General features: G+C 26.9%; 1 protein-coding gene across 1 annotated transcript in view; it reads left to right on the top strand.

Moving 5' to 3' along the window:
* The first annotated feature begins 1,613 nt into the window (after positions 1–1,613).
* LOC109598398 (apoptosis-stimulating of p53 protein 1) overlaps positions 1,614–12,688 on the top strand; it is a 181,486-nt gene continuing 170,411 nt past the window's right edge. The window contains exons 1-2 of the mRNA XM_049969386.1: positions 1,614–1,647; positions 1,949–2,029. Of these exons, the coding sequence (XP_049825343.1) occupies positions 1,969–2,029 (61 nt within the window). The 5' untranslated portion in view covers positions 1,614–1,647; positions 1,949–1,968. The remainder of the gene's footprint in view (positions 1,648–1,948; positions 2,030–12,688) is intronic.

Below are 12,688 nucleotides of genomic sequence, written 5' to 3'. Positions count from 1 at the left end.
GAAGAAACGCTATGAATTGGACACACCCATCGAAACTGATCAAAATATGGATGACTAACTTTTATTATATATAAATTTACTATTTACAAATAAAGTTTATACAATGAATTGATGAAACAAGACTGTTATTTTATAGTAATTGCCAATCATAAATTAGTTTACAGTGGGTTAGATTAGAGTAGGTTAGATGATGGAACTAAGTAACTGTTTCTCGACTAATACATTTAATAGTATTACTAAATTAAATAAATGGCAACAACTAATTGAGTCAATAAAAAGTAAGGTATGTAAAAATCTAACTTAACTTTGTATTTTCGATTGGTTTCAATTTTGTGTAAGCATAAAAATGGTTCTAAATTAGTTCTTTTATTTTAAGGCCAAGTCAATGTTGGCGGACAAGGCTCACTGCGACGTCGAAATAGCCGAATCAGCTCTCAAAGGCAAACAACAACTGGTACATTACATCAAAAACGTAATCACAGAAAACGAAAAAGCTGCAGAATGCCAAGACGCCGAAATGGAAGAAATTAAAAGAATCGTGGACGAAGTAAAAAGCGTCAACCAAAAGAGTAAGGAAAATGAAGAGACGATACAAAAGGCAATCAACATTTTGAGCGGTGTAAGTGAATCATCGCCGTTCTCTTCAAATTTAAAAAAACGTTCCATTCGCAAAAAACTGACTAGGAGACATAACAGAAGAAGAAATCGTGGAAGGCATGCCAGGAAATGTTGGGGACGTGTTAAAAGGAGACATCACAAGAAGAAGCACCGTCAACAAGAGAAACACTTCCACACTGATAAAAACATAGAAGACTAATTTTTGTCTTTATAAATTTACTATTTATTATTATAAAACGCATTATACACACAGTAATTAATTAAAATTGTAACTATTCATTAAAACAGATGAAAGATTTGCACCTATAAACGTAATTTCCTTTAATGAAAACTGTAATTGGAATGGTTTGAAGATTGTGTAAGCTTAAGGATGGTTTTAAAATAATTCTTTTGATTTAAGGCCAAATTGGTGGACAAAGCTCAAAGCTTAAAGGCAAATAACAGCTGGTACAGTATATCAAAAATGAAATTACTAGAAACGAAAAAAGCTGACGAAGAACAAGAAGTCCAAATGGAAAAATTGAAAGGAGTCAATCAAAGAGTAAGGAAAATGAAAATGTCACAAGAAGAAGTACCATTGCAGACTGATTAAAACAACTAACTTTTTCTATTTATAAATTTACTAAAAAATATTTCACAATAATATACAAAGTAATTAATTAAAATTGTAACTGTTCATTAACGCAGGTGAAAGATGTGCGTCCATTAAACGTGTGTGACAAATTTAACACACCATGATTGATTTCCCTCAACATGTTTCATTCATTAATCATTAAGCGCCGACCATTCAGTCCCAACCAGTACAGTCCGTACATGTTTTTTTGAACGCAAACTGAAGGCAATGTTATTATTGGACAAGTAAAATCGATTGAACTTGAACGAAGGGATTTTGTATTCACTAGTGGTTTATTATCAATAGTCGGGAAAACGTTCCGTGTCTGACTATGTTAGTCGTGACTTCCTCCAAGACCAAGTTTTCCGATTATACAATTTTAGACCGGGAGGAAGGTGTTGATCCTTACAAGATAGGTAATAAAAAAGTCTGTGAATAATGTAGTTTATCCGACGATTTACGTTGTGCATTTGTGTATCAGCTTACACAAATCAAATGGTGACATAAATCATGTATGTATGCAATCCCTGTAAATCAGGGACCATATGTAAGTGATTGATGAGTTGTAATAGGATTACACTATCGCATGGATGGATTTCTGGATGGGTTTAAAGCTCCATGTTCTACGTGTGAATTCCTGAATCCTGAATTATTGTTGCCATCAAAACCTAATGAAAACTGCTCCATTTAAAAAGCTACAACTTTAAATTATTTCAGAAATAACCAACCCCTTGGACATGCTGCAACGCTGGGGCACCGGAAGACTCAAGTTGCAGTACACCCTGCTGCCGACCGAAGGTATGTGTTTTAATTTTATTTGTTGGACATATTCGCCCAATTTGTTCCACAAACGTGGTAGTAATTATGTTTCTCGATTATGGGGATAATATAGCGCGGCAGCATAAACTATTAATGAGTTTAGTTTCATAACAAAGCGCATTTGCGGCACAGTGTGCCTCAAAAAAATGTCCCGTAAATTGTACGTTGCACTGGTGCAAGTTTAATTCACCCTCTCGAAACTAAATCGATTCAAGTATGCACGGAGGTGCTTAATTACCAAGAACGGATCACAAGCAAGATCTTACTCGATAGACTAACCGAGGTTAATGCGGCTTTCGAATGTTGAAAGGGTTGTTTGAGATGGGAAGCGTTAAAAGTTGCAACTTCATTCACTACCTCAAAGTCGTCGACAAATTACTGTTTTTAGTCTTACGACATTTATTTTTTTATGTGTACAACAAAAAGGCAAGGTATTACAAAATAACAAATTAAATAAATACATCCGAATTTAATCACAACAATAAATCTGCACCGCTGATAAGTAATTTTAACTCCCCAGTTAATTAAACAGCAATTACACACCGGACCTCATCAGCCTCCAGTTATTTTATCTGGCAATGACTTAAAGCCGGCCGGATTAAACTAATAGATTAAATAATTCTATTTCCGGTCTGTGTTGCTGCTGAATTTTGCGGAATTCTATTATCCCCCGACTGGAAATGAATCCTGTAAAACCCATGTTAAGCCGTTCCATGAAATATGACGGACACAGTGTTCTGGCCTCGGTTTTTGGTGATTTCCAAGTCCTACAGCTGGTTTATTATTCATTCGGTTTGGGACAGTCAACGAGCCATTTTTTTCATGGGGTATTACTTCGACATCACGAATACTTGAGGGAAATTATTTATTTTAACTTCAATGTCAATGTTTGTGACTGAACTTTGGAAAGACTACAAATTTGTGGTACGTATTGTTGATATCCTCCCCTGCTTTACATGTCTTCATCAATTACCTAAAAACAAAGCGTTTTAGAATATTTTCATTATATAATAATAACCATATTTATATCAATTGTTAGTATTTATCTTATATTATCTTATATTACCTTTTTTATTTTTGTCGACAAATAACTTATCAATTATAAATAAATTAGCATCTTATTCATAATATTAAAAATATTCAGGAAAAACAACTTAATTGTTGTATCCATAATACTGTACTGAATTAAAAATATTAGTATAATTACGTTTTTAACTTTTATGAATAATATAAATCAATTTTTAAATAGCTCTTTCACTTATACATAAAGAAATATTCTTAACAAATAACTTTCTAATAGAAAACTAATAAAAATGCAACTTATGATAATAATAATTTAATAAATTTAATAATTTAATTATGTCTTTAATTATTTACCATTTCGGCCTTGTTTTTTATTTTTATTTATAAATTTTAAATAATTTTCTTATAAAAAACAAATAAGAATCTAACTTATGAAATATTCTTTTGTCAAAAAAATTGGAGATCAATTTGATAGAATGGGATATTTTAGAAAAACATAATTTTGGTATTTACTATTCTGCATTCTGTTAGTTTTAATTGTCTTTAATTGTATAACATTTTTAACCTTATTTTTTATTTTTATCAATAAATTCTAAATAACTTTTTAATAAAAAACTAATAAAAATGCAATTAATGACAAACGTACAAAGAAATATACTTTTATCGAAAAAATTAGAGGTCAATTTGATAGGATATTTTAGAAAAACATAATTGTTAGTATTTATGATTCTTTATTCAATTAAAAAGTTTAGTTTTAATGAGGTCTTTAATTGTATAACATTTTTGCCCTTATTTTTTATTTTTATCAATGAATTGTAAATAATTTTCTAATAAAAAACTAATAGTAATATAATTTGTGACAAATACAGAAAGAAATATTCATTTATCAACAAAATTAGAGGTCAATTTGGTATATTTTACAACATAATTGTTGGTATTTTCGATTCTGTATTTAATTAATGATTCAATTATGACGTATATTATTTAACATATTTGTTCTTATTTTTTATTTTTATCAGTAAATTACAAATAATTTTCTAATAATAAATTAATAAAAATTAATCTTGAATTTATCTGATGATGATAAAATACAGAAAGAAATATTCTCTTACAAAAAATATTGAAATTTATTTTGAAAAAATTGGTTATTTAGAAAATCATAAAATATTTACAATTCTGTACTGAATTAAAATAAATATAAAATTTTATTTAAAATATTTTAATATTATTAAATGCATATTGATAAATTTGAGTTCATACAATTCCCATGTGTACTTATGCCTATTTATGTCTGGATCAATAAAAATAATATTGTCGGTGACTAAATAATTGCTGTGACATGCACAAACAAACTGCGCCCCATTAAGCTAAAAGCAGCTTCGTAATGAAGGGGTCCCAGTTGCAGCCCGATTTGATTTACAATGGAACGACGGTTCGCCCGAAATACATAAATCTAGATTATTGGTGGGAATCCAGCATCTTCATTAGCCGTGAACCATAATTGATAAATAGTTTCAGACGTAACGCGTCCGTTCGACCGGCAACTTCTCGTCTATCACTTTAAACGACACGTTCACTACCCACCTACCCAGTGTCACTTCTGCAACTGCACAAGGCATTAGATGCGAAAAATACGATTTTCTATCGCCCACAGTAACTGAAAATTTCATTTGCAACGTAATTCCACGGTCCCGTTGCGATGCCAAAAGCGTTCCGGATACGGATGACACTATTCAAAGCTGACGTTCAGGTATTAAGGGGGCGGGAGGCCCGTCCCGTTTTGTCTCAAGCGCGACGACGAACGCCCGGGACGATGCCGTATGCATATGTAATCGTCCCAGTCGTCCGTCTCCCCGTTGCTTGTACGTCAACTTGTCGCACAATTGATATTTCACCGGAGTCCGATCTTCGCGTGGGTTTTGGCTCCGGCCGGAATTTCGGTTGGTGATTTTTAAATCCATATTTTTTCCGGGCAAGCCACGAAACGGTTGTTTAAAGCGGCAAGTGAATACGTGGTTTATCTTCGGGACGCAACTCCTGAACGAATTAAATGTGTTTTGGCGTCGTCAGCATAATGCACGAGTGCCGAGAAAGAACTGCGGTCAGCATTGAGGCTTTCACAGTAATTAAAATTCGGGCTAAAACCAACTGGAAACGGGTGGTTTTTCGATAAGCCGTTGTTGCTGTTGTCAACCCCCTTTTGTTCATGTATGAACGGTCGGCGCATATATTAATTCATTGCAGAATGCTGTGTACAGTGGTGGCCATTATTATAGGAACTTCATAAAATGTTAATATTTTATCCATCATTCTTTCATTTAATGTGATTAAAATAATAATAATAATTTACTATTGTTGTTCTGTTTATAAACAAATTTTAATTCTATAAAATGTTACATATATTTTCCTGAATTTTGTTGGACATAAATATAGCAACTTTAATTTTAAAGGAATTTTTAATGATTAGATCTGTGTTATTTAATTTAACATTAACACTTTGTATAATATATCCTTTTTGTTTTATAATTTTGGCCCATCTCTTCTTAAATTTATATGATGAGTTAATTTAATACCTATGTTGAATTTGGTTATAAATGTGATCCCTCATGTTTTCTATAGGGTTGAAGCTATAACTAACAATCATTAAAAAAAGTACACAATTTGTAAAGTATATAAGTAAATTGACCAGTTACGTGTAAGTATAAAAATAACAGAAAAAACAATAAACATTATAGGTACTGCCATCCAATTCAAGTAGTACAGGTCCTATTTTTAATATATCTCAATAAATTGATCTAATTATCGCCATCACTGTATATTATAAGATCATTAATAATAATTAACTGCTATCAAATAATCAACAATAATCCCAGTGGAGGTGTTTACATGAACGTTTGTTAATTGATTAGTTGCAGTAAATCAAATAAATGCTTCAGAGTTGAATGCTGAATAAAATGATATATCGTTGTTGACGTTAGCTCTATTAAAGTATAGTGAGTATTAACTCCCGTATCTATGAATAATTCATTAAATGTAAATATTGTCAATTATATCAGTATCAATGGAGGCTAATGCCGGGGAATAAATGGGGCAAAACTGGAAATTTAAATGGGAATTCAAAATTGAAATATTTGCAGGAAAATGTCAGAATTATTTGATTTTGTTTCCATCTCAGAATCGTTTATTTACTTAGTCTTAACTTATTATTTGTGTTTTATATTTTTCTTTTAAATCTAAAGTAAACCTCGACGCTGATTTAAATTTTCAATTTGTGAAAGTTTTAATATACGGAAAGTTCATGTGCTCAATATATCAAGTATGTTTACTGCAGCAAAGTTATTTTAATATAGTACTTTCAGCTCTCTTGGAATACTAATAACAATTTTCTGAATATGTAAATGGTTGTGTCATTACACATATTTTCATTTATGAAAATATACGAAGTGAGAACAACAAAATTTAAATGGTTTCAACTTATTTTTTGCAGCTTTGCAGAAACGCATTTTAAATAGGGTATACTTTTTAATTTGTTTCAGATTTTATAACGTATGTTCAGCAAATCCTTTTCTAATTACTACGAACTTTTTGACTTGCAAATGATGTAAATCTGAAAACGTATTTTAAAGTTTTATTTAAAATGAGGAAAATCAAAGCGGCTGTAACGTTTGATGTAGATAAAGTTATTTCAAATTACTTGGTTTCTTTCATGCTGTGGCATTAAAGCCGCATTTTTAAATTAATAATTTCTGTTGACAAGTTTCGCATAAACAGCTCATAAAAAATAATTTAATATTCTTGTAAATAATATAATTGGTCGCTGATTTCTTTGGTTGAATGTAAAATTCTAATCTGGAAATTCATAAATTTTACGAACTTATAAAATTTATTTACAAAATTCGTAAAACTTATATTATTTATAATTAAAAATTTTAAAAATTTTAAAAATTTTAAAAATTTTAAAAATTTTAAAAATTTTAAAAATTTTAAAAATTTTAAAAATTTTATAAATTATAAAAATTTTAAAAATTATAAAAATTTTAAAAATTATAAAAATTTTAAAAATTATAAAAATTATAAAAATTATAAACATTTTAAAAATTTAAATAATTTTAAAAATATTAAAAATTTTAAACATTTTAAAAATTTTAAACATTAAAATTAAAAAACTTTAACAATTTTAAATATTTAAAAAATTTAATAAATTTATAAATTCATAAAATTAATAAATATAATTTATGAAATTTATAAAATAATATATAAAATTTATAGACTCGTATTTAATTTAAAAAAAAAATTAAGAAATTAAAAAATTTAAAAAATAAAAAATTAAAAGAAATTTGAAAATTTTAAAAATTTATAGTATTTATGTATTTATAATATTTATAAAATTAATAAAATTGATTATAATATAATTATTATAATTATAAAATTAAATTAAATTAAAATAAATTAATAAAAGCATTTTATGTAGTGTTTAAATGATTTTATTTATAAATACATGCTCATTAAAAAGAGGTTAATATTTAAAACTTTAAAATGTCATGGCTCTATAAGCTCTAAATGAGTTGATACAAAAAAACTGTATTGATTGTTTTCATCAAACGAATATCACGTGTTTTTAATTATCACAACCGGCCACACAAAATAATTGATTTCCCATTAAACTTAATTATTTTAAAACAGGATTAAGCTGTAAACGTTTCTGCAGTAGTTAAAACGAATACATTCGATTTGCATATAAATTGCAGCTTGGTGGTTAGAAAATGGTATTAACCGTGTGTTATGACTCTAATAAATGTGAAATCATTTTAGTGCATGTAAATTTTGATTGTGACATCATATACATTTTCATATATGAAAATGTAGTATGTTTTCAGCGAGATTTAAATGATGTTTAAGCACAACTGAATATTTTACGGAAGTGCATTTTAATTAGAACATATAGCTATGGATTTGTTTTAGATTTTGTAACAAACCCTTCTCTAATTACCGGAAAGTTTCGGACTTGCAAATGAATTCTGATTTACATGAGTTCCATTAGAAAGTTTTATTTAATATCGGGCAAATCAAAACGCATGTAACTGTTTGCTGCAGACAAAGTTTAATGTCATAACATTAATTTACTCAAATTACCATTTGAAATATATTTTAAATTGATTTCCCAAGTTTGTTATTTATGTTATTATTTCCTTTTTCAATAAATTCCTCAATTTAGTAAACGCCTCAAAGAATAAAAAACTAAATAAAAAACCAACATTTGCCCACCTTTAGAACCGGCCTGGGAACCATAAAATAATAAAATACTCCGCACATTCCTAACTTAAACCAAACATCGAGTAAAAAAGTGGGCCCAATCCCACAAGAGTACTTGCCCAAACACGCACGCATATTGTAATGTCCCAAAGACCAAAAATAAATAAAACGGTCGCACTTTCGTATTTAAAACGGCGGAATTAATTAAGCCGTAAGCTCAAGCGTTAGGATTGGATTAGCCTTAATCGGGTGGAGAGAAAATTTAATAACATAAATTAAGTAAAATCTAACAATAGAAATCTGGATGCGTCTGCGAGGATTTTAAATTTAGTGGATCCGTTTAAAGGCCACAGGCGTTCCAGTTTCCACCCTCAAAACGTCTCCTGTAATCTATATGTAAATCGGTCGTGCATTGTAAGCTCCAGATATTTAGTTACTTCAAGCGGTTTGAATTAGGAGTTTTCTATTTTATGGACTTACATTGTCTGGTTATAGGTTTAATCGTTTAATTTATGGTAATGATCCGAAAAGTTTTTGTTATATTTCAACAAGAATGGAAATTTAAATGCATAGCTCAACAGCAATCAGTAGTTTTCATTAAAAAATACAATAGTTAAATTGTATGGAGTTTTATAATTACAGGGTACTCTAGCTGGAATAAAAATCGACGTACAGAAGTTGGTTATTCCAGAAACGGATCAGCAAAAGTTCTAATTAAAATGCACTCATCCATAAATTGCAGTTAATCGTCAAAAGTTTAAAATTTGAAATACTCTTGGAAAATACAGTTTTGTACATTTTCATGAATGAAAATGTGTGTAATGAATTTACGGATATTTACCCTTTTACATTTATTGGGCTCATAACGAGTTTCTACCCTGAACCGAAAGAAAATCATATCATATCATCTACAAGTTTATAGAATTTGTAGAATTTATAGAATTTATAGAATTTATAGAATTTATAGAATTTATAGAATTTATAGAATTTATAGAATTTATAGAATTTATAGAATTTATAGAATTTATAGAATTTATAGAATTTATAAAATTTATAGAATTTATAGAATTTATAGAATTTATAGAATTTATAGAATTTATAGAATTTATAGAATTTATAGAATTTATAGAATTTATAGAATTTATAGAATTTATAGAATTTATAGAATTTATAGAATTTATAGAATTTATAGAATTTATAGAATTTATAGAATTTATAGAATTTATAGAATTTATAGAATTTATAGAATTTATAGAATTTATAGAATTTATAGAATTTATAGAATTTATAGAATTTATAGAATTTATAGAATTTATAGAATTTATAGAATTTATAGAATTTATAGAATTTATAGAATTTATAGAATTTATAGAATTTATAGAATTTATAGAATTTATAGAATTTATAGAATTTATAGAATTTATAGAATTTATAGAATTTATAGAATTTATAGAATTTATAGAATTTATAGAATTTATAGAATTTATAGAATTTATAGAATTTATAGAATTTATAGAATTTATAGAATTTATAGAATTTATAGAATTTATAGAATTTATAGAATTTATAGAATTTATAGAATTTATAGAATTTATAGAATTTATAGAATTTATAGAATTTATAGAATTTATAGAATTTATAGAATTTATAGAATTTATAGAATTTATAGAATTTATAGAATTTATAGAATTTATAGAATTTATAGAATTTATAGAATTTATAGAATTTATAGAATTTATAGAATTTATAGAATTTATAGAATTTATAGAATTTATAGAATTTATAGAATTTATAGAATTTATAGAATTTATAGAATTTATAGAATTTATAGAATTTATAGAATTTATAGAATTTATAGAATTTATAGAATTTATAGAATTTATAGAATTTATAGAATTTATAGAATTTATAGAATTTATAGAATTTATAGAATTTATAGAATTTATAGAATTTATAGAATTTATAGAATTTATAGAATTTATAGAATTTATAGAATTTATAGAATTTATAGAATTTATAGAATTTATAGAATTTATAGAATTTATAGAATTTATAGAATTTATAGAATTTATAGAATTTATAGAATTTATAGAATTTATAGAATTTATAGAATTTATAGAATTTATAGAATTTATAGAATTTATAGAATTTATAGAATTTATAGAATTTATAGAATTTATAGAATTTATAGAATTTATAGAATTTATAGAATTTATAGAATTTATAGAATTTATAGAATTTATAGAATTTATAGAATTTATAGAATTTATAGAATTTATAGAATTTATAGAATTTATAGAATTTATAGAATTTATAGAATTTATAGAATTTATAGAATTTATAGAATTTATAGAATTTATAGAATTTATAGAATTTATAGAATTTATAGAATTTATAGAATTTATAGAATTTATAGAATTTATAGAATTTATAGAATTTATAGAATTTATAGAATTTATAGAATTTATAGAATTTATAGAATTTATAGAATTTATAGGATTTATAGAATTTATAGAATTTATAGAATTTATAAATTATACGTTAGACTAAAACTAATAAACAAATTCATTCAAATTTTTAACTGTTAAATAATTTATAAAATTTGCAAAATTTATTTGAAAATTTATAAATCTTATCTAAAACTAATAAAATAATTTAAAAAATTTATAAAGCTTATAATTTAAATTATTATTATTATTATTATTATTATTAAATTAAATATTATATTATAATTAAATATAAAATTTACTTATAAAACATGAAAATTATAAAACTTATAAGACTAACAATTTATAAAATTTATAAAATGTAAGATTTGGAAAAATTAAAATATTTCGATCCCTACAATAGTTTCTTTGTGGTAAAAAATTTGAACATTCAAAATGCCAGATATTTTTCTAAAAATGATTTTTATCGGTAAACGATTGATAATTTGCACTTCATATGGTAAAAGGTTGTTGATAATGAGGGTGTTTATGTTATTTATTAAAAATAAAGGTTTATTATTTTTGATTTTATTATTTTTTGGACTTTAATGTAGGAAGGCGATATTATTTTCTGACCCCTCTGACCCCTATTTCTAAACATACAATAATCAATAGAAAATTGTAATAGAAACATATATTAAACAAATTAAATTAATGTGTGAAAACTACTTCACGATCACGTAACGTAAAAGAAACAAGAGTTTAAGCGCAGCAAACATACGAGCACTCTGATTTTCCGTATAACTTTCATAAACTTTAAAACAGGGATTTTATATCGTTTGACGGCTTAAAACCCGAACGTCAGTAACTTACAAAAGTAGGAATATTCTAATTTAAATACCCCCGTCTAGAAATTTGAGTTGCTGATAATTTTAAATTTTTCTCGACTTTTACATTATCCCAAATGAAAATTTATGCATATTACAAACGTTATACTGATATTAATATTATGGGACTCTATTAAGCCATTTTGCAGCCACAACCGGGGTATAATTTATATGTAAATCGTGAGTGCATTTTGTCCACCACGAAAAATAATTAAAAAGTTAATGGAAAATCAATTATCAGCGTTTGGTAGAATAAAAATATTTCAACACAGTAATAAAATTGCCCGACTGCGATTTTATGACCACTTCAGTGCATGATTTTAAGTAGCAATTACTCCGACAGCAAGAGAGAAATGCAAATTTTAATTACGTTTAATTCCTCTGAAATTTTCGTCTTGTTTCTTACATTAGATGGGGATAATTGAAGTAGTTAATGAGAAAGATAGTAGGATTAATTTTCTCTGGAATTATAGCCCGGATGCTTTTTAAACAACGCATTTGTAGTCCCATGTTTTCCTCTTCAACAATTGTCGAAATTTTAGGCGCCACCCCCGGGCAACAGTCTTCTTCATAATAGCGGGCATAGTTTAAATTAGATTTTGTTTATGGCAACTCTTTCACGCCTTGCCCAACAATAAATGATTCGTTTAACTGTGATCGTGATAAAAACTTTACGCTTCTACATTGTTTCAAAATCGCTCGAGCCATAAAGTTGAACAGTTCCTTTTGTGATTTGTTTATTACGGAATGACGAGGGAAAAAATTAAACGCATTTCCAGCGCCCGTTTAAAATGCAGATTGTAATTATTTTTCCGTCGTACCTACCAGTCGTTACAGCGGTCCAATTAAAAAGAAAATAATAATTTATGTATTCGCGGCCGAAAAAAAATCGCAGTTCCTCACCACGCCAGTAAATCTCTATTGTGCTTACTGCGGGGTGTAATCTTTTTAACGGAAAACTGTGTTGAAAATTAATTAATTAAAGTTTTCCTTTCCACGCCTAAGCCGTGTTCCTTGGAGAGGACGACCCCCGCAAACACTTGATATTC

Source organism: Aethina tumida, chromosome 7 (genome assembly GCF_024364675.1).
Source record: "Aethina tumida isolate Nest 87 chromosome 7, icAetTumi1.1, whole genome shotgun sequence".
Classification (NCBI taxonomy): domain Eukaryota; kingdom Metazoa; phylum Arthropoda; class Insecta; order Coleoptera; family Nitidulidae; genus Aethina; species Aethina tumida.
This window is presented reverse-complemented; position numbering and strand designations above follow the sequence as displayed.